This window comes from Cygnus atratus, chromosome 8 (assembly GCF_013377495.2).
Source record: "Cygnus atratus isolate AKBS03 ecotype Queensland, Australia chromosome 8, CAtr_DNAZoo_HiC_assembly, whole genome shotgun sequence".
Lineage (NCBI taxonomy): Eukaryota > Metazoa > Chordata > Aves > Anseriformes > Anatidae > Cygnus > Cygnus atratus.
The window spans coordinates 8,653,102-8,677,160 of record NC_066369.1 but is presented as its reverse complement, the minus strand read 5'-3'; the positions used below and the strand labels follow the sequence as shown (position 1 = coordinate 8,677,160).

General features: G+C 42.0%; 1 protein-coding gene across 6 annotated transcripts in view; it reads right to left on the bottom strand.

The window, feature by feature from the left end:
- ATF6 (activating transcription factor 6) overlaps window positions 1-24,059 on the bottom strand; it is a 79,312-nt gene that overhangs the window by 17,161 nt on the left and 38,092 nt on the right. For all 6 annotated transcript variants that reach the window (XM_035537377.2, XM_035537378.2, XM_035537376.2 and 3 more), the window contains exon 15: window positions 776-860. In XM_035537377.2, the coding sequence (XP_035393270.1) occupies window positions 776-860 (85 nt within the window). The remainder of the gene's footprint in view (window positions 1-775; window positions 861-24,059) is intronic.

Sequence of the window (24,059 nt, the reverse complement as noted above, 5' to 3'; positions counted from 1 at the left end):
TACTGTAGTGCATGGGAAAACAATAATTATAAGATGTTGCAAGCCCGAACTGATGTGTTTGTTTGTTTATGGAAATTTATGTCATCGGACAATGTTTTTGGCATGCTTGAATTTAACAAAAACATTTGGGTTTATGATTCACTTGTACTGTAAAGCATGTATTAAAAAGGCATTACAGTGTATAGATAGTAAGCAAAGTTTGTACTGTCACAAGGTTCTTGATGCATTTGATGACTGTGACAGTGTGACAGTGACACTGTCTTAACTTGGCAGTTCCTCATCACATGAATTAATAATATATTTGTACAGTTCAAGTCATATCTCTCACATGGGACTAAAATGGAGGTCAAGAACATTTCTTTTCACTAACAAGCCTGTGCCTTTAGTACAAAGCTGTTTTCTATGCAGGACAGTCTCCATACCCAATGCAACCTTTGTAGCCACCAAGTTAGAGAAGCTAGATCATATTCAAGTAACTGGAATCAGCAACGTATACATCACCAGGACTGGATGGCATTACCACAGAGTCCTGAAGGAGCTACAGAGAGAGACTGCAGACTGCTGGACAAGGCACGAGGCCTCTTGTGACAGTCTGGGATGCCAGGCACGAATGATGTGCTAGTACCCCTTTTCCAGGAGGAACTTTGTCAACTACCAGTTTGACTTCTTTTTCAAAGCTGTAACAGTGTCCGCTTCGTCTAAGCTTGGTTTCCATACACAAGTCAGGCATCTCTTTGAAATTAGTCTATCAATCTCTTTCATGTTTTGCACTTACCATTGATGTTTACAGCTGGCAACACTATAGACATCTTTGGTCTTCTGGTCTTGTTATGTGTGGTGGCTGGCAATAACAGGTGGTCCTGAAAAACAGGGGAAAAGATGTGTTAGATCTACCCTGGAAGCATAGAGCTGGGAAAATTCCTTTCCATTCTGTGTTACAGGCATTCCACATAGAAGTATTTATGACAGCTTAGCAATTTCAAATTGTTGAGAGAGTCTTCCAAAAGTCACAGCAGTTGCTCATGCTGTGCAACCAAAAAGAAATCCCTATCGCATGCAGCAGAATATGAAAAGGCCTTGATCATGTGGAAAGAGATGGAAACTACTATTAGGCCCTAGTTCAGCAGAGTACTTATGTATATGATTAAAGTAATTGAACTTGACTTCAATGATATTTAAACATGTGGTTAAGGGCTTTGCTGAACTGGAGCCTTTACTGGCAGTGCTGTCTGCTTTCTATATAAATATCGTCTTGCTATATCTATGGCAAGCTCATGCCACATGCCTCTTGCAGCAGGGCTGTATCAGTTAGGGCTGTGATGGGGTGTGAAATACGAGCTCTGCTGACAAAACCTACCAAGGAAGTCTGATGGCAAAGCTATGCTTTGGAAGTTTATTTCAGCTGGGAGGTGGCTAGGCGCTGCCATAGGACAGAAGGGTTCAAACTGTCCCGGGTTTTTAGCAGCAGAAGCTGCGTCTGCAGGAGAAGCTCCAGACGTGGACCTGACCTGCCAGGAAAAATGCAGCCCTTCCTCAGTTCTGCTTGCTAACTGTTGCTGAACTCACATCACTCAGCTTGTCATCCGGGAAAAGAGGGTTCATACCTTATTGACAGAACTAACAGAGCATAAAGTGTTGGTGCAGGCATCTCCCATGTTGTTGGACTATGCTGATCAAAAGAAGACCACTGTATGAACGGGAAGCTTCCCAAGCTTTTCAAAGATCAGCTGCTCTGACAGAAGGTTGCTTCACCACCTCCTCTCAACATGCAGTGGGCATTGTGAGGGAAGTACGTTTGCTCTCTCCTGGTAATTAAGTGCAAAAGACTGCGTTGATATAGCCGACAAATTCAGTTCAAATTCCTAACTCAGGCTCTAAGTGAAACAACTCTGTCAGTTGCAAAGTATCTTTCCCAGGCTCCAAAGAGTCAATTCAAGGGTTTATTTTCCCATGTGTTTGTCCCTCTCAGTCCCAACAGCTCCAAATTCACCCCGTGTCACTGAGAAGAACCAAGCCAGCAGGTGCCACCATGTCAAACACATGGAGACAAACTCCTTAAGAAGTTTTTGCAACTGCCAGAAAAACAGACCTGAACATCTGCCTTTCACTTCTCAAGATCCAGGCATCTATCTCACATAGGTAAAAAGCAGACAGAAGTTTGGTACTTTTATCTTATTTTGTGCTTTCCCAATTGTAAAACTCCCATGGTATTTTATGAAACTGGCACTCAGAAACCTTACAAGCAGCTCTTCAGCTCCCTGGGTAAGGCTAAGAACAGGCACACAAATGCCTTATGCTTCTGGACAAGGTTTTGGTAGACTGAATTATACTTCCTTCAGGACACAGCTGTTAATTTCTTAATTTCAGGAGAACTACTTTTCCCATTTTAGTATCTAATCACTCAATTGTTATGTCTAAGATTCAGGGTACTGAGTTACACACAAAGTTAGGTGTTAAATATATCAAGGTATCCTGTAGATATTGCAGAAATATCACTGCTTTTCCCCACAAAAAAGAAAAAAGACTGACGACAAGAAAAAAAACGACTTCAATAAATGAATATAATTAAAACCATCTTGGTACCAAAATTATAAAGTCACTCCAGCACAATTCTCAGGCTACATGTGTAATTCCCATTTCATTCCTGAACCACTGAGATTAAGACAACATTCAGTAAGACAACGAACTTTTTTTCAACCAACTTAAGTTTTTTCACTGAAAAACTGCTCTGAAATTCAATGGGGCCCACGTCTTAAGGGAACAGCCTGAAAGTCAGATGCCCATTAGAAGTGCAGTTTGTAACAAAGTCATGACTTGAGGACTATTTTTAACACTGCTTAAAAATGGTCAGCCTTGTCTTTTTTATTTTTTTTCAATGCTTCTGAGAGTCCAAAATATTATTACCTGGCAAAAAACAAGTACTGTACAGAGGAATTATTAGAAGTTACTACTATTTCCTGCTAACATACCTCAAAATCAGTAAATTAATTGACACAGCTTACTTTTGTTTCTAATGGCACCTTCATTTACTGTATGTATAAAATCTATTAAGAAGTGACACGCAGACTTTACAATCAGAGTCACTCTACGGAAATAAACAACAATGTCATGACAAAGTTACCAAATTACTAGATAGCAACAAAATAAGGAGAATTCCTAATTTTCCTCCTACATCATTACCTTCTTGGCAGACCTTTTAAAAAATCTTCCAGTGCAAAGCAGCAGTTTGAAAGCATAGGTAGAAAAATTGAGATAATCCAGCAGAGGCTACCAAGCTGGTCAGAGGTCCAGAGTCCACGTATCTGCATGGAGAGGCAGAGGGAACTGGGCTCCCGCCTTCTTGCACTGAAAAGGCTAAGGGACAACCTAACAAACCTATGACCACCAGAAGAGTAGCTATAAATATAATGGAAAAAAGCCTTTGGTGTGGTGCCAAACAACTTACCAGAAAATAAGGTGTAAAATTCAGCTTTCTTAGTTCTGCAGCAGCTAGAATCCATGTTTTTAATACCAGGAATAGATTTAATCTCAACTAATTTTACACTTCTGTGAATTATTTTTCAAAAGCTGCAAAGAAGAAACCCAGCAGATAACCACTATCTGCTCTCCTTCCTCATAGTTCTTGAAACAAAACGACCAAATGACCAAGCTGGTTTTTGCTGATCAGTCAACTGAATGGGCTCAGGCCCCTTTTGCAGGGCTGGTGCGATCCTGTGGCGGCAGTCGGGGGGAACAAGGTCACCCCATGTCGTACCCAGAGTCTACCCCCATTTCGTACCCAGGGTCATGCAGCTGGCTCAGCTGAGTGGCCCACACCTGAGCTATTTCCCCTTAGCTTCCAGATTCTGAAATGCCTCCTGAAACTACACAGCACAGCGGTACGTTCATGTACCAACTCACCTGCTACACCACTCTTTTACTGGTACGGTTTGAACAGTGTGGGAACGACTTCTGCTCCCCTAGCAGACAGTGAGACAATGAAGTCATTTCCACTCACGTTTGTGTATCCAAACATGCTTCGGAGTTGCTGCGCAACTTCTCAGTGTTTCAACACCAACTTTGGAGAAGACACACAGAAGAACCCCGTCAGTGCTACGTCCAAACTACTAGCAGGAGCTGAAGTCCAAAATGCACAGATTGTCTGGAAGTTGAATACAGCCCATCTCTACTACAAAGAGCTGGACAGGTTTTTAGTTCTTTTCTAACCTGGAGTTAAGGAAATTGATCCAGCTCCCTATCATCTTTATCTTTAATAAGCAGGACTGTCCCTCTGACAGTCCTAACTTGCAAGGTACGATGCAGAATATCATAAATACTTTGCCTGCAGTTTGGCTACCTACAACATTTTCCTGAGTCCAGAAGCCTTCAAATAGTCCGCAAGTTTTATTGAAAGTAATACCTAATTATTTGTACGCAACATAAATGAGCGTAAAGTGATTAGAAATAAATCAGACATTTAGAAACATAGTGCAAACGCATTTCTAACATGTAAAACATTTTGTCCTCTCCTATCTTATTCCGAAGTATGCTGAATCGCATCCCATGTGCCATCCCACGTGCATTCAGGGGAATGTGATGCTCTTACTCATCCCTAATTTTAAACACTAGACAAAAATATCTGAAATTAAAACACCGTTTGTGATATTAACACATGGCATAAAACTGAAAATGAATAAAAGCAAATCCTACAAGTCAGCATCTGGCCCATGAGCATGAACATCAACCAGAGGCAAAATAAATCACAGCTATTACCCAACAACAGATGGCTTTGGCTTGGGCCAAGATTTGCACTTAGATGAGATGACAATTTAAATAGACGATGCAGACCTGAAAGTGCTGGCATAATGACTGGAAAAATATCGGCCTGGAAAGACAATATTTCAAGCGAGCCCCAAGCTTCAGCATTCTCATTTTGCTTTTGATCATCTCTATAGTTTGGTGATATTGAAGCCAGATGAGACGTACAGATAAATATAGATATGGATAATAAAAATCCAGCCACAAATGCATTACCTTAATTTATTAAGTTGGGATACAGAAACACATTTTTTTCCTGGGGGTAAAATCTGAAGTTATTTGTTAAACTTCTGATAACAATCACATTTATTAAGTTCTTGCAACCACAAAGCATTGAGGGCACTATATAATTAGGATATAATTAACCAGAGTTGCAAACATTAAGAAATTAGGTACCCCTATAAAATGAATATCCTCACTGAATCTTTTTGCTTTCTTGGCTATTTCAGTGTCTGCTGATCTGCTTCTGGACTCAACAACACATGGAACTGCAATAGAGATTTTAAGGCTTCTTACTTATGATCAATGTTGTCAAGGCTCTAACAGGGATTAAGCTTTGGAGCCTCATGTATTTTTAACCCCACAGTCAACTGGCAATGGAAAGCCTCATCCACTGTGCTAGAATATTCCCAAACTGGCTGTTCCTGCAGCTTCAGCCTGAGTTGTAATATGGGTGGTTTGTTTCTCAAAGTACCTACTACCTAGAGATGCATGACAATTTGCAGGCATCTTAGCCTTCATTTAAAAAAAATAAATCATCTCTAACTCTCACAGTTACAGAACATAGAGTAAACATCATCACCGCATACTAGGAAGTTTCATTAAATGCAGGAAAAACATGCTAATCCAAAGACCTTTTAATTCATTTTTGTAAAGCTATCATCATTTCCAAAGCCGGACTCTTGACTTTCAAATGTAAAGAACTGGCAATAGTGCTCGGTTTGGGTTTTGCAATGCATGTTCCATCAGCAATGCTGCACGCAGCAGCAAGCGCTTCCCAGGGGAGCAGTATGCCACATAATTACAGGCAATCTATGGAGCTCCTCCCCCATTTCTGTTCGTTTGAAAGAAACAACCATGAATTAACGCTTGCAGCCTGCCTGTGATGTCGGAAAATAATATTGGTGCTATAGGAAACATTTAGAGTAGAGGTACATGCATTTGTGGAGTATCCGACTGGCATGGGACACAAAGGAACAGATTTCCAAGCCACCAAGGCTCTGCACTCTCAGTATGAGCTGTGTTTCCTGCTACCCCTGATGTGACTTTATTGTCAAATCAACTCCTCTAGAGTTTTCTTACCTTCCTAGCTGATGTGCTTAGGTATGGATAAGTATTTTTCAAAAGCTCTTTCAAGTGTCCTGCACAAAAGCATCACCTACCCAAAAATAATGAACACAACTTGATTTACTTTAACTTGAAATTACTTTAACTTGATTTACTTTATTACAGTGTTTTTAGCACATCTGCCTTTGTAAGCATTGGTTGTCATGCTGTTAACAGGCAGGCCGTGCCTCTGACCTTTCCCTGCTGGTTTTGGGCACGTACCCTGCAAAGTGTAGATGTGCTCCACGTGGAAGCCGTGACTCCTCTCCTGTAAGACAGACCCTATCTTTGCATCTCTCTTCTCACAGACTTTGTTAAGATGTTCAGATGAGCCCAGCCCATTAGAGATCCATCTCCAATGAACTAATGACATAGTTTTCAAAAACAAGTGACATTTGTTACTTTACAGGAATAAAAGCTCCACAGAGACTGGACTAAAATACCAAAGGAAAACCTTAAAGTGCTGTTCTCGTAACTTGCCTTGATGAGGAGGTTTGATCTTTACCACTGCCTTGGAAATGAGCAATGCGCTAGAATATCGCAACTGACAAAGCCACTGCCAAAGCGGAGGGCAAATAAAGCCAGGCGCCTCGGCATGCCAAAGGGTACTCTGTCCAGACAGCTTTAGAAGATTTCTGACAGTAAACAAACATCGTAGCTGGGCATTTGTTCATCTGTTTATGACTAACAGGTCTCCCAGGGAATCCTGCCTCAATATCTTCCAGCTTGAATCTTCACAACTGTGATTCTCAGACCGTATTACAACTACTGCCCATGCAGACTGAAGAGCTTCCCACATCCGACTCAAGTGCTGGCAGTTCCCCAAAGCTGCTGAGGGTACCATTTTTCTTTAATCATGCTACTTTTATTACTGCCCAGCATGTCCTGACAGCTTAAAAGCTTATCTATCAACTATCCAGCCACACCTAGTGATCTCAAGATGAAGCAGATACAAACCAAGTGTTTATTTCACCACAAAAGCCGTGCATGAAATCCATGTATCATCTTTCATATTTTTTCTGACATCTGCAGGGATTTCAGGTCAATGAGATGAGACTGGAACTTCTTTAGAGCTACGCTTTAGGCCACACAAAGCCTGTGAGATTAAAATGTGCTTCCACAGGCCCCAAAAGCTACATGCAACCTCAGAGATGGCCCTGGACGAGCCCTTTGAGGAGGTGGAGTGTTAAAAACCCTGAGCCAACAGCGGGGTTGCTGGGAGAGCTTTGCTTTCATCTACCACAGACTTCACACTTTCTGAAAATTTCAGAATAATTGCTTCAGGCTGTCTGGCTGTCGCCTGAGATGTGACGTTTATGTCCTGATCTCCTAAGTAGGCCATCAAACCTGCACTGAGCGCCATTACAGTCCTTGGCATGCTCGTCCTGACTAGGAAACCCTAACTGGGAAGCTGGAACCTGGTCCTCCACACAGCCACGGCTGAACCCCAGCTGCTCTCTGGGGCATGCCTCTTTGGGCTCCAAAGGAAGCTGTTCTCGAGCTTCCTTTCCAGTAAGTTCTAGAAGGGAACTTCCTGCAGCCTACCCATGGCCTAAGGGCTGAATCTCATTTTCCTCAGCAGTTCCTGACAGTGCCAAGCACATAACGAGGCCCATGGTGTAAATGAGAATCATGCCTTGGCATATCTGTTTCTGGTTTCCTCTGTCTGTTCGAAGAACAACTGAAGAGGACGTGTAAGAAAGTTTACAAATTTGTACAGGAAGTGGCTGTATAATTTCACTATTGATTTGTTTGGGTGATGGCAACCATATGGTGTCCTGAGGATACACCACAGTGGATGCAGCAGTGGTCCGCCTAAAAACGCCAGCAGTTGCTGCAATGTTGCTTTTGCTACCAGAGGACATTAAACAGGGAGGTCACTGTAGATGGGAGGGTGCCTCCGAAACTACTGCTATCCTACCGGTGCAGTCTGACCCTCACATCTGAAAAGCATGGGCATGGTTTTAAGAGAAGCTAAAAAAAGAGAAAACCAGTTAAAACCTTTACACAAACCACATAGCCACATTATTTGCCCGTTATACCACAAACCATGAAAGCTGCACTGTTTATTTAAAGTTGGGGTGTCAGCGTTTTGTTTTTTACCGTTTAGAAACCCCACTGAGCCCATCACGGATCCTTACAGAAAACATACGACATGCAGAGATGTGGATGGGAGCGAGTGGAAGATGGGACAACAACTGCAAGGAATCCACAGAAAAACCGCCATAAAAACTCACAAGGTCTTAGCCTCTCTGCACCAGTTCTTGACAGCTCACCCTGGGAGGCCACAGCAGCTCTACTGTTTTGGGTTTAACAATGACAATTTAACTTAATTTGAAAGCGTGCTGGCTCTCCATATATTAAATTGAGCTTGGCTAGCACATATTAACACAGATTGATTTCGCAGTATGCTAAAGAATAAGGTTTGTAACTGAAAATTCAATCCCCACACCGTAATCATAGAATTTAATCACTTTTCTACATTTTAAGTCTATTTTGAGACTGGGAGGTTGCGGGGGGTGTAGAGAAACTGTCCCATAACAGGAAAGCTCCCAGAAGTGGTGGGAATGGAGCTTCTTTTTCTGCTTTTATTTCTGCCAGCAGTGCTCCTATTCACATCAGTGCTGTTCCAGTCCCAGTGTTTCTATGCACAGGTGGTTTATACAGCTTATTCATTGCAAGCAGCAATGACGTGATGAGATACGCTTTTTATTTAAGCATTTTACCAGAAATAACTCAATCCCACGGTCAATAAAAAGTCCTGTAGTATAAGGTTACACTTTTCTGACATTCCCAGACAATCTTTTAAAAATAACACCTAACTGTGATCTGGAACACCTTCTGGTCACTATCCCCATAGAAGAGAGGGTGGCTATCCAGTTTAGTTCCCACATGAGAAACCCTTTAATGAAGGGATCTTTACTGCCTTTCATTATCAACTGTGCTACTGCCAGATGTGATAGGGCCTGGGCTGCAAAAACTAAACTGACTGGGAAGCATCTCACTGTGAACCAGAGCCTTGTGAAAATCCCAGAGACCTCAGGGGAATCAAAAATTTACCCTATTACACGCCTCATTTTGAGGAGTTTCTTCCACTCTCTTCCAGTGGCAGCACTGCTGCACATCCAGGAGCAGGGCTCAGCCTTGAAGGTCAGCATGAAGCATTTGTGCAGTGTTAAAGAGAAACAGGGGCCGTAGATCTCTTCTGGATTAAGAACTAAAAAGGTTATGGAGACTAACAAGGATATGGAGACCTACTGCGAACTGTCCTCCCTCTGCAGTAAACAAGGGGAGATAGCAAACATTACTAGAGCAAGAACTACTACTTCGTTCTGTCCTTTCACCTTTTGGATTGAATTTATGCCATGTTACCTTAAAGACCAAAAGGAACCTAAAAGGCAGAGGGCAAATAAGGTGACCTCTTTAGATTTTTAAATGGGCTACAAGTATCTCACACTTATACATTTATTCAGATCACCTCTCCAGTACCTCTTGACTTCCAGAAGATCCAAGACATAACAGCAGTCAACATATGCCTCTACTTCAGAGCAAAAAATCTCTCCAGGTATAAAGACAGAGGACATGGTTTCGCAATGACTCGAGGTTAATTATGCCTTCCTGCTGCTGAAGCTGTTCCTGCTTTCCTCCTTCTGCTTGTCTTGGGCTGGGCATTCAATCACTGCCTGAGAGCTGATGCTGTCCTCCTCTGACTCCATGGAAAGCCAATCCATCTTGCTAAGATGGAAATAGGCGGTGTGTACATACATGACACTTTTCCTACCTGCCTTCCAGCTGCTAGCTGTTTTCAGTTACTGCTTTAGAGACTTCCTAACAAAGATGCAACTTTCACATATTTAGTAGCTATTAATAGATTTCTATTACATGAATGATCCCAGTCTTACCTTGAATCCATGTAAATTCATAACATCTACATTTCGGCAAGGCATTCCACAAGTCTACTTCTATTATATGAACCACTTCCTTTCCTTTGTTTGAACCTGTGCACGACTAGCTTCATTTGCTGCCCTTTGTCTCATTTGTTATCCTACTCAGTTCCCTTTAGGTAGAAGATCAAGTTTACAACTGAGAAAGCAAGAATAAAAATGCAAGAGGGTCTTTCAGTATTCCTGCAAAGTTAGAGAAGACCAACACAACAACTTTCTAATACACAACGGAATATAATACAAAGTATTGCTTAGGTAAACCAAAGGTAGCTGTAAAGCAGATGTCACATAAAGGCAGAAAAAAGATGATACAACATACAGTTTTTCTATTTTCATGGCTTAAAATCCCTTTATTCAACTTCTACCGCCAGATAGAGGGAATTATGCCTTAAAATAACATTGAAATATTCTGATAATTATTAGTCTAATAGTAGAATCTGTCTAGTGGCCTCTGAGAGAGAATTGCTGTCTGCCTTCAGGAATCAGAATATAAGCACGCTTCCAGAAGCCAGGCCAGCTGACCTTACGTCCCACTGAAATATCTGTCTTAATCCGGTTAACACAGTGACACCAGCTGCCAAACGACCAGCTATTCTCAGCCCTCCCATTCCGCTGCAAATCTGTCCTTCTGTAATTTCTAGGACAAACCTGCCTCGTTTCTACGTGAGCTTTTTGAATCTCACTTTTGACTTGCAACACGTCCTAAATAGGAGGCATGAGATACTATCAGCATTCCTGTGTGAATATGAAATACCCTGGGAAATCACAGTTAGCAGAAGCTGTATTTTTACCATAAATGTACTTTTTTTTTTTTTTTAGTTTTGACTTTTTTTCTTCCCTTAGAAAAGGTATAGGAAAGAAAAAAACCAAGCCCTTGTGAACAAGGAGGGCACAGGACAGACTGGACAGAAATCCAGCCAATTAAACTTTTTTGCAGAACTGCTTTGCAAGGCCCAAAAGTAAAGAACAATGCATGCATTTGCTATGATGTAATTTTGGTTTGGCAGCAGATTAAAAAAAAATTCCTAAACGCAAAGTAAGAGGATGTGAAGAACAGAATTCTATGTTTAAGTAAACAGTTTTGGTTAAAATCATATTGAGAGATTTTTTAGGACTTGAAAATGCTTCAATTAATTTGTGTGTTATTTGTGGAAATTATCTGAGTTTCAAGACTAACTGGAAAAGATATGCATATATGAATGACTGACTCCATTCTGTGCTTCTGTAAGACGAAAAACATCCCAGCTTATACTAGTTGAAGAGCTCTTCTTATGTTTGATAAGGATCAGATTTTCTTCTAAAGGCTCTCTCAATCAACCCGGCATCATAACGTTAAAAAAAAAAAAGTTAGTTCTAAGTTATCCAAAAATGATGTTTCTCTGCCATTTTGTGCCCTCCTCGTTAGCTGTATAAGCACAGAAATGCAGTTCCATATTTCCCAGTTGAGTCTGTCAATTATCTTTGTAGATTTTACAAAGCTGTAAGACCCAAAAGGAATTAATTGTTTTATTACTACTACCCATAAAAAGATATTCCCCTCCTTCTCTAATTTACTGCCGCAGAGCTCTGCTTTTGCATAGCATCTGCAGGCTATTAGTTTTGCAACTGCAATCTGTAATTGCAAAAACATGTAATTTAGGTAGGGCATGTGAATAAGGTCCAGGAAAACCAAAAAGGATATAATCCAGATTCTTTGCTTCTCTGACAAAACATTAACCCAAAGTTTCTATATTTGCTCGCGAGACCTCAGGTCTCCTACTGAAGACAAATTCTGGATTCCCAGAATTACTGCCCAAAATGAACACGTGATACAAACTAGAGTGGGTTATATTATTACCAACAAACACCTTTTTTCCGCTGCTCTGCCTTTGCAGCCCAGCCACATACAGCAGAGAGCCAACCGAAGCTCAAAAACAACGTGGGTTTTATGGACATGCTCCTTGGATACAGTATCATGAGATGGTTCAGACTGTAAAACCTGATCTCTCTCTAGACCAGATTCTCCATGAAACAGAATTTGGATGAGTAAAAGGAAATTTATGTAAGGCTTTCTCTAAATGTTGGATCAACATAACACTGGGGTTCAAAATCCATTTGCTAACGCAGCTGTGCTCTGCTTTCCCATTCTAATAAGTTCAAAGGACAGCAAAGCATTCAAACACTATGTGGTGAGATCTCCATCCTTGGAGGTCTGTAGAGCCCACCAGACATGCTACAGCCACCCTCACCCAGTGCTGGTGACAGCTTTCCTGCACCCAGGAGGGGGGGACCCCAGGGATCTTCTAACCAGCCTTTCTAAAATCCATAAGGATGTTTCAAATTTGGAAGAGTCTCTCATTATTATGCTTCTACATTACCCTTTCCCTGTTTTACTAACCTGCAGCCCACTCATGAAAAGTACTGGAGAAACATTGACAGCAAACAGGTAGGGAGAGCTGCTGAAGTCTGCTCTGGGACTGAACACTCATCGGACAAAACAATTCCCTTTGAGAGCAGAAGATGCATTTCTTATACAGCAAATGTGCCCACACATACAGCTAGTCAGGAAAGCAAGAGAACTTTAAAACCTTAACCAGAAACAACTGTCCAGTAGCGTCAAAACCTTAACATTTTTTAAATGAAGGCAATTAATTTGATCACGTTGTGTTCCATCCTAAATCATGCGGAACAAAATCTACCCCTGGTTTGAAATTACTGTCTTTTTGTGTTCTGCAGCAACAGCAACTATTTTTCTAATACGTTTTTTCTAAAAGCAGTTCTTTAGCCCAAATACTGACTGTCAGCAGATGCATTCTTGAGCTGAAAACCTAGCATGGGATTTATCTCAGAACATGTTTTTCTGTCTTTAAAAAGAATATGAATGTCCTTTGCAGCCAGGTACTAGATTCAAATAGAGTTCTGGACTCAAATATGGTTGGAGGGGATAAAATTACACTTGGCCAACAGCAACTTAAATCTCACAGTCAATGGTGGTGCATACGGAGGAAGAAAGAAAAAAAATGAAAGCAGTGAATAACACAAAAACAAGAATAGCTTTCAAGGCTAATGACAAGAAAGAATAGTAACAGTATGAATTAAATTCTAGGTCAAAAATCACTGGTCAAAATGATTCTAGGTCAAAAAACAAATAAATGCTAGGTCAAAATCATTATTAAATAGATGCAGTTAAAGTTGCCTAAAAAGCATTCCAGTCCTACAAGTGAATTTCTGCCCTGTTGAAGGTTCCAGTCAACAGTGAAACCCAGATCTCACTATCACAGGGTGCTCTCCTCTGTTCTCCCTGTTGGACTGTCCAACAGCAGACTCCTATGACTTCTCTACAGGAAACGGTTTCCCCCTCCTTCCACATTCTGCCAAATTTAAATAGAAGCGTGCCTTTAAATAATCTCCATCAATGCAGGTGCCACTGTCAAACCCACAAAAACAAGACAACCTAAGAGACACAGGAGGAAACGCAACCAGACAACAAGGAAACAAATGCGCTTCCCAGTCAGCAGCGAGGCTGCATTTTTCCTTGAATCCCCTAGATTTACCCGGAGCTCTGCAATGACTTCAGCTCAGACTTGGGTGGGTCTCTGTACGTCTTGGCAGCAGGGACAGGAGAAGTTCCTGCGCCGCCGATGGCTGGATGGTGGTCTGGCACACACGGGCCAGGGCTGGTGCTCCCGATCCAAGTTGTCTTTTGTTTTTCTTAAAATGTCGGATCAGAGACAGCAAGGTTTTAATATCAAGATTCAGTGGGCCAAATCCAAATTTGATGGCAGCGTTTTAAACTGTGCAATGTGTATAGCATTACAAATGCTTGTTGGAAAGATGTTTCTCATTCTGCAGATCCCAGGATATCTCTATAGCTGATGATTCATCAACTATTTATAGTTTCTTCTAATTAAAGAGATACCCAGTATAATAACGTTAAAGAAGCTGTCACCTCTGTTACTAATAATCTTAGTTAAATAAAGATTGTAAAGATGAAGTTTCTTTTCATTTTTTTTGCCTGTTGGTTTCCTCAACCCAGCCTGATGAGCTCCCTCCTCTTCAAGTTTGTAGCTGAATTTCACTTTTAAATCCCAATTCTGAGTCCAGTTGTTGCCAAATGCCTGCTCTGTTTGAAATTCTAGTATTGCTGAAGAAGTAGTAAATTGGCTCTAGAAACAGACTTCATTTTATAAGAGGAAAAATGTTTATAAACATTTCTTAACATTTTTTCCCCCAAAACAAAAACCTGAAACCAAAACAAGAACAAAATCTGATGGAAAATAGCCCTTAAAGGCATAAATAAGTTATGTAAATAAGTCACACTTGGTGGCCAAAAGGATCTAGATGCCTGACGTTGGGTATTCCTCCTTAATCACCCCCAACCTACCTAAAGATGCCCCTTACAAAGTGTACCCCAGACTAGCTGAGCATATCCCCCAGGCAGCTGAGCAGTCTGGCCCCTCATGGCCACCAGAAGTGGAAGGCTTCCTTCTTCCTCCCTCAGCCCTCATGCCTCCCCTGCCAGCCTCTGGCAATTGTCAAACTCCTCTGCGAGTCCCCTCACCTCTGTAAGCAGCAGAGAAGCAGCTAAACTTCATTTCAGCTTGTTTTTCTGATGGCACGATAAAATGGCTCAAAGAAGGACACGAGAGCATGCAAAACCAAGGAGATAACAATAACAGAAACTTTCTGGTGGTGACAAACTGCTTAATAATCTCGCTGGTATCACTGGAAGCTGCTCATCCAGCTAGGGAAGAGAAGAAATCCTTTTTTGAACTGTGGGGGGAATTCACACAAGCCATCAAAACTTACAGCACGATGAGGGATGCAAAGCACCATACACTTTTCACGGCCAAAACAGCTGTTACGAAAAAAGCTTTCTCTCATGACAATAGATAACTTGGATCCAGTGTGAAGCCTGACTAATAAAAGGATAAATGGGGTTTGACCCCAGGGTTGTAAACCGGTGCAGGAACGTCGCACTCCTCGTCCGTCTCGTGACTGCGCGTGTGACTGCCTGCCTGTCTGCTGCAGAAACTGCCTGAGCGAGGCCACGGGCACCAGATTAAAGAGAGCGAACGGTTGGCTTTTGGAAGATAAATACACAGAGAGATGCTTTCTTGCACACTGCTCAAAAGACATATCAAGCTATAGCAGTCTGGGCCCGACAGTCCCAGTGGTACTGCTCTTCCTGGAGAGCAATGTGTTTTCTTCTATCAGTACTTGCCAACTCTTAACCACATTTAAAACATAATGGCTCAAGCAAATAGAAGCCTTTCATCTCCCCACTTAGGGGGAGATTAATTTTTTCCAGCTTTAGCTGCTTGACAGTTGTCTAGGCTCCCTTTAAAATCTACAGAAGGGAGGCATCTCCAGAAGGAAATTCAGTCCACATAATGGTAGGTGTTGGGGACAGGTGGGAGAGACTAAGAGGGGCTTTTCTGTCACCATTTAATGCAGAAGGAGCTTTGCACAGTGCTTGAGAATCTGTGGTGCCTGGGAGGGCATAAAGCAGTAAAAGCAGTCTGAAACAATTTAAGAAAAACACTCATGCAAACCAAACTAAATTTGGGGAGCGTGGACAGGGCACTGAGGGAAGTTTTGTCACTTTCTGTTCAGCACTGGTGAGTCCATATGTGGAATACCACGTAAAGTTGTGGGTCCCCCTCTCTCACTTCAGGTAAAGATGCATGTGGGGAAACCGGAGAGGGGCTAGCAGAAGCTGTCAAGATGGTCAAGGCCTGGGGCATGTGGAAGATGAAGAGACACGAAGGAAGCTGGGCTGGTTCAGTCTGGTGAGGAGGAGGCCTGGGGCCAACCTAGGAGCAACCTACAACTACCTGAAGGGACCTGCAGAGACAACGGAGCCACACGCATTTCTGTGGTGCTGAATGACCCAGCGAGGTGCCGCAGCCATGCACTGTGCTTTAGGACGTTCAGGCCCTCCCTCAGCAACAACACAGGGGCAAGGGGCCTCCACCCACGGAGGGTCCCAAGTCTCACCCAGACCACCCCACATGGTCTGACCTACAAATGACAGCACTCCCGCTTCGGTCTGGGCACCTTCAGAGGTCCCTCTGGCAAACCCTCCTGTGATTTTGGGAACATTCAGTTTGAGTGCAATTGTCAGTGAGTGAAAAACTGAATGGCAATACTGCCCAAGATTGCTAGTGGATTTTTTTCAAAATCCTTTATTTAGGATTATTTAGAAACTCCACTGTACAGGGAGGTGGTGCCAACGATGTCAAACAAATAAATGGCTGCATTTCTCTGCCTTGATCTGCACACATCTCGCTTGACGTGTGCTACTAACATCTAGAACCATGATAAATACTTTTGCCTATAAGTATTCTAATTATGTACACTTTCTTTGCGAAAGCAGAAGCCTCAAGCTAATTTTAATTTTTTCTGCCAATACCCTGCAAAATGTGATGCAACCATATCAGAGAACCGCAGAAGATGTGTTTTTATAAATAAGGGTTTTAAAAATGAGACGTCCCATTCATAACATTTCACCGAGTGGTTGGAGATTCCAGCTTTTCTAACCCTTTCAAAACACAGGAAACTTTTAAGTCAAAAAAAGGCTCTACTGGAATTCCAATCACAGAACAAAGATGTGAGAAATGATACCCAAAAGTTTTTAGGCAAGTAGGTACATCGGTGTACTCTTAGGCACTGAGACTATGAATGCTATTGCAAAATAACTGATCTGACTCTGTGGATAACATGAATTGCATAGGCACATCTAAAGCTATAGATTCTGCAGTGTTTTATCATCTGAACCATGCTCCTGTCTGAATCCTCCTTTTTGTTTTTACTATCATAGTAGTTTTAATTCTACACAAAAATATTGAACATCTTGGTCTCACCACTGCAAAATATCAGAGAAGTACTGAGCACCTTGAAAGGAATTAAATCCCAATCCTCTCCTCAAATGCAGCTGGAGGCCAATTAAACTTGTCATGAACTCATTTAATACACATTGTCTTAGTCTACCTCCCCAACTCACCGATGAAGTTAAAAGTTAATTCAAGATATACCATCTATTCTACTTTTTCCTTACCCAGACCACCAGCTGCAGAAGAAAACATGAAGAGCTTGGAGAACAGGATACGTTTTAGACGTGACTAATATCACCTGATGTACATCCCAGCGGGTCACTGAAATTCCTGGTGATTCTGGAGCTTCTGAAGGTTTTGAGAAGTTTTTGGCTGAGTTTCATGACCAGTTCCCACACTGCTATGAAGATTTCACGTGTAACTCATCAGACCCTCAGTGCGAAGGGAGGGAGAGAACAGTAAAAGCCTCATGCTACTTTGTTCTGGTGGATGTGCTCTCTTTCATTTACCTTCCTGCCTACCCTTTGAACCTCTCCTGGCTCTACAGACCCACCCCTGACCTGCACAAAGACAATGTGAACTCAAGGCAGTCCCTGAGCTTCAGAACATTTCCCTCTATCCCTACGATCACACAGAAATGTGTTTATAAGCAGATGTAAAGTGCACACAGTCCTGGAAAACCTGCACATGCCATTACTGGGAGGGAAACACAGACGAGGAACACAGTAACTTATTATTCAACGGGTCAAATTCAGTACTGTAATTTCATACAAGCCGAAGTACCTGTAGCAAGGCTTCACCAGGATATTTTCCAAAAGGAAAAGTGCTATGAGCAGATAAAGGTGATTTATAACAGAATCAGACAAAATGTGCCACAGCCGAGGTTCGGGGCTCTGGGTTTCTTTTCCTTCTTTTAATCCAGATCTGTCTTAGGCCTCTATTTCCTATGAAAATTAAGTTACAGGAATCGACTTTGATAAACAAATAGATAAGTTCTTAAATCAACTACTCAGACTTGGAGAGACTTGTAAGTTGCAAGGGCTGTCAGTTTTGAGCCACCTGAAGAGGTCCTGAGTCTGCAGAAGTACAACGGGCAGCAATGATTACACCTGCCAGGAGACAGAGGAGGGACAAGACTGCTGGAGGGAATTAAACGTGGATTATTCAACAGTATACGGGACATTGGGGTTGTTCTCTCTGAAAAGGTCTGCACAGTTACTCTCCTGTTTACAGACATACGTGTGCAAGATAATGAGAAGGAATCACATATATGCTTTTTTACACACATTTGTTACATCCTTTTGACAAATCATATTGTTGTGGGTCAAATTCCCATCCTGGACTGTCAGACCAAACTGACATAAAACAACGTGACACAAAGGGACATACCCTGTCACAAGGCTGCAACAGTCTTCCAACCTGGCTTAACAAACACTCCACCTTCAGCATTTGCAGTAACGCCTCTGTGTTTTGCCCGAACCTAAACAGTTCCTTTCTGTATGTGCAAACACAGTTTTTTACCTTTCTGTATTCTCCAAGAGCCACAATTAACTGCCTCTGATAGAATTTTACACCAAGAAAACTTGTTGTATCTGCCTGTTTTCTACAGACGACAGCACGCTTACATCCCACTTTATTTTTATACGCTTTTCTCTATGTTGGCTCTTCAGAAACTGAGCTCGAGAAGTTAGGAAACTTCTTGCCTACATTGGATGCGGCACCTTGGTTGTCTGCCGGGGAGTTACAGCTCACAGCTGGTAAGCAAATACCAAACAGATGGTTTAGCAAAAGCAAAGAGAAACCCACAGTGTATTTCCCTGACGTCAAGGAGACACCCTTCTGGAGACGCAGGCCTCAGACTGCCTGAAACAGCAAAATGGTTCCTTTCCAACCCTAATTTCAGCAATCAATGCCCAGCGATTAGTTACTGAGCTCCTGATCCTGGTCAGAAACCTCAGGTTCGAGCACTCAGGACTGTCCTTAGGAAGGAGAGCTAGGTACGGATTCCCTGGGAAGTTTAAACAAGGGCCTCCCAGATGCTAACAAGTGACTCAACCCAGGAAACTCCGCTGGCCAAGGCTTCGTGGAAGGAGCCATCAATGAGGAACAGCTTGGGAATGTCCATTTCTGCAGTCTTGTAGGAGAGTATTGTTTAATACACACACGCCTGGCTGGACTTGAATCAAGAGAAGATGGACAGTGTATTTTTCTTGTACACAGGGAGCTCTTAATTGTGTAAAATTAGATTTTTTTTCCCCCTCATATAAGGTACCGCTCTTTGAGATAGCTGACACTTCGGACCTCACCTTGGGTAGTCATGAAACCACGGAACAACAACCTGTCAAGCATTGCCACGCTTAGTGGGGCTTTGCTAAACAAACTGCCAGGGCAGAGGTCCCGTGATTTAACACACCAGCCATTTCTACCTAGGACTCTTGTGGTGCACACACCCTGAGTTAGCTGTTCACGTGCCCCTCCTGCATAGCTCTCCTCTTGCTGAGAAGTATTTTCTAGTGCCAGATTTATTCACTGATCTGCTTGCCATCAGAACACAAAGAGAATTTCCTGAGCAGTGGTTTCCAGCATGAAAGATTTCTTATCTTAGCCCAAGATATTCCCAGTTCTGAACCACTGATCCAAACCCAGAGTTTTCATGAACTGTGCTGGCAGAAGTGGAGTTTTCCAACGAGATGGCGAGGAGCAAGCCCCACCAGGCATCAAGCACATGTTCTCGTTCTCATACCCCTTTCTCCACTTTAACTGCCAGGAGCAAATGTTCACCCTGCTGGGAGCTGTTATGGAAGTTTAATTTAAAAGAATTACCTGGATGAGAAGCTGCAGGTAGAACATACATATTCAGGACTCTCTAAAAGAACTTCTAGCTATTGTGGATACGATTTTGGAACAGAACTATCCTGATACTTCAGTAAAACAGAGTGAATAAAAAAGATCGCAGCCATGGCAATGGAACTGCTGCCTTCCAGGATTCACAGAAAGGAGATCTAGATGCCAAAGAGACTACTAGTTCTTCTTACCCCTTTATGAGAACTAAGTGAATTTCTGCAGCCTTTGTCTTTCCATCGCAGCAGATAAGCTGCAAGCAACCAAGAGTCTCAGAAGCAGAAAACAAGTTTTATGTTTCGGTCACAGTTTCGAAGACAGTTACAAGTTTTAAAACAGTTTAAAGATAAAAATGTACAGTTCATTATATCATGTGTCTTGTCCTAGGAGTGCAACTGATTTAAAAATAAAACCTGGAAGACTCAAGCGTTCTGTTTGGTCCAGTGGGAGGTGGCGATAATCTGTACACACTCATAATAGCACCTGGGCTCTTGATTCAGAAAATAAGCTTTGTGTGCTGTCCAGCTAAAAATCTGGCAAAAGGACTGATTCAAACTGGAAGCAAATAACTCCACCTGACCAAAATTAACTCTAAAAGAGTTTCTAAGACTTTAAACAATGCTCTCAAATGCAATACTGTAATCATGATTAACATTTGTTAGAAGGTAGGATTTCTGCTGTGGACACAAACTCTACACTTAGGGAAACCAAGCATATCTGAATTCAGCACGTTTTAATTTTATAAAGACTCTACCAAGGGCTGTCAGACAAAAACTGAAAACAATCAGAAAAAAAACAGTGCTCTGAAGCTGTGAAAGCATGAAGTCCAACTAAGAAAATATGCATGGATATTGCAAGGTGCTCTCTGTATATACTATCACTGAAGGCACATGAAAGATCATTAAGGTCATTTTTTCACCCAGGAGCTTGTTCCTGCTGAACACTAAGTCAATGCCTTACTGGGTGCTGCAGCTCTGGAGTTGAAGGTACCATTTATGTCTTCAGGCAGTTAGGGCTCCGTCAGCATCAATTCCATAATTAAATACTGCTACAGATCACAAGCAAGAGCCCATCATTCACTTCTGGGAACTGCTCAGAATAATCTGAGCCAAATTTGCCTCGATGAATGCAAATCCATCACTAAAGAAAAAAGCGTTACTATCTGGCACTATTAAAATATTACCAAATTTGGGCTTTTTCCTGAAAAAGGAGAACTGCTTCAGAGCTTCATTTCCGCTGCCAGCTCTCCTTCACTGCACATTACTTGTTTGTGGATACACTCATGTTCCTGCACACTCTGTTGTTGGCAAGCGCCCGTTCCCTGCTCTTAATAAGAGATACTGCTGTCACTTCCTGCACCGAGACAATTCCCACTTCATAATCACATCTTCCTCCCACACTTCCCAGTTATACTTCTCTATCCGATGTCCACACCAATTTCATAAGCAGTGGGTCTTTCACAGAGGCTTTCCAAACCCAACAATCTTCCTCTATTCCTTGCCCACAACTTTCTGCCTGTCAAGCATGCAGCACATTTTAAATAAATGTATGCTATTACTGGTCACATCTGTCTGCAACCAGTTTAGGTTTTGGAGACATTTTTTGCAGTATGTTCTATTTTCACTGTAATTATCTCCAGTGTATGTTGTCCTTCCAAACACTAGTTTAAAAATAACAAAGTATTAGTTAGGCCTGGGACATATGAGGCTGAAAGAAGTTCAGTGACGGCATTAATATGATTCATGAAGTTCCAGCAACCATACAGAATGAAGACAAACGAATCAAGACTATGCACACAAAAATCAAGAGTGTCTTTTGGTCCACGCCAGACATATTTGAGTGACTTGCTGTCTGTGCTTATACATCTGTCCTCAACACCGCATTTATTCTCAATTTTATGTGGAGGACAGTGAGGTTCGACGGGACCCCAAGGAGATAAAAACCAGAGTGATGAAGACCTTGCTTCCTAAACGCCTTGGAGAGCCAGCAACGGAACAGACATCTCCAAATGAAACAAAACTCCACTTGATGCGACAGGCATTACCTCTCTCTGCAGGAACGCTTTTTGCATTCTTGTCCTGGTCCTCCTGGCCACTGTTTGCATCCGGCTGAGCCAAACAGCTGCTGCCCCGAAGAGGCTACGGAGCAGCTGGTACTTGCTGGCTGCTCCCCTTTGGCTTCCACTCACTACATCCGAGGTTCCTCGTTGCCTGGCTCCTTCTCTTCCTTCATCTCAGCCTGCTCTCCTGGATGCTAGCCCTCTAAATCAAATGCCCAGCCCTTATTTCTTCACCCTTGGAAGGGTATATCACAAGACAGGAACAAAACTTTCAGGCATTGCAGGGTAACAGCAGTGAGAAATAAAGGAAACTTCAGAAGCTTTGCTGGAAATACTGTAATGCACTGACAGAAACGTTTTCTAAGGAATTGCTGGCCCTTATCTAGAAGCATAAAACCCCCTACTTTGAACTTCCTGCTACTTAAACTTGGAGTTGTTTTGTTAAGCATGTATTTTGATAATCCCAGGATTCAAGTAGCACCACTTGCACTGTGTAAACCAACACACATTTTTAGACTTAATTTTTGATTATTATATTTCTTTCTGGAGATTTTTAGACTAAGCAAGAACAGCCTTAAGATGCTATCAAAAGCAACATTTCCCAGCTGAGCATCTAGACAACCTCCTTCTCCACCTCTCAGTCTCTTTGACAGTCAGCTCTCCCCTGCTCCCTGCCTACCAGAAATATTTCACAGCAGGGGGATGACAGTTCAAGAAAGGCCAAAAAGCAAGCTTATTTCATGTTTTGAGAGGGATACATGGGCTTTGGGACAAGAATGTTCCAACACAGAAAGAATCCACAGTTCAGCTAGAAAAGAGGGAAGCAAAGTGTGCAGCAGGGCAGGATTCATTTTCACTAGTGACACTTAGATGAAAACAGGAGGTTTTCATAAAAGATTTTCAAATCTGAAAGTCAATTGCAGCCATAATTTGACAGAGGTCAGCTTGCTAAGCTTCAGGGCACGATGAAGCACGATCACACACACTGCCTGCTTTCTCAGATTTTTTTTTTTCCCCAAAGAGACAAGGTCTGGCTTCACAAAGAAGACAGGCTAAAGGGTGACCTTTGCTTTGAAAATGACAAGCAGTTTTATTATGGATACTATGCCCTTAGCCTTGGCTCTTTCAGCGCATATTATTCTCAGCATCTGTATACTGTATAGGACAGGATCTTAAATTCCTAGGTCAAAGTCATTTTTTCTCTCAACAGCAAAGGTCAGGTTCCCCAGGAAAAAGAGGAATTTGTAAAAATCTTTTGAAAAACTGCATTTTAACTTGCAGCAGTTGCAAATCCACAACACTCAAACTTACAAATTAGATACTTTGTCTTTAGGAGCAGCAGTACTCTGTGAGTCTCGTTTTATCTGAGTCAAATTAAATGCGAGTCTGCCTTTTATCTGAACATGAGACCAAGTGATACATCCTTATCCACAGAAATACACAAGAAGAAGAAAACTGCATGTTCAATAAAAACACCACCCATTGTCAAATGTAACAAAATAGGAGAAAAGTATATGTTCGGACTGAATTTATGGCTATGAAATATCATATGAAGCCAACTTATTACAATGCAGTTTTGCCTGCAAGACGCATATGGCATCAAGTTTGCAATGAACTGCAACCTGCCTGAATAAATTCCAACTATTGCCAAAACTGTGTAGCACAGCAAACTACTACCACACAAGCGTTTCAGCAAGGCAATGTCTTTCAGCAGCAGCGCTTTGGTCCTTCACAGGAGCTTACCTGATGACAGAACAGAAATGAGTTCTAAGTGGGACGAGGAACAAGGTTAGATGACATCTCAAACAACCGTTCAGGTTATGCTTTTACTGTGCATACTGTTCTGCCACTGGGAGACCCAGGGAACATCGCAGCTACTATCTGAGCTTTGGTTGCCTTTCTGCAAAGCAGGCACAGCGCAGAACTTCTATTTTGAGATCATGTTGCACCACATACATCTCTGCCCCATTGGAAATGTATGGTCTCCTCTCAAAAAAAAGGCAATTAAATTTTTTTCTTCAACATATTGTAATCCTTTGCTGCCTGAAAGCAATGTATCATCCCAAATACAATTAACACATCACAAGCTTATTACCCACAAAAGCAAAACACAAATCAGATATTTTTATTCCTAGCACACTGAGTGTTCACACAAAGATACTGACAAAGAAAGAACAAAAGCTCTGATTTAAATTTGGTGTAATTACTTCAGTGAAAACTTGTTGCAGAACTTGAGAAATCCTTAAATGTTCATTCCAGATGTTGGTTTTTAGGACC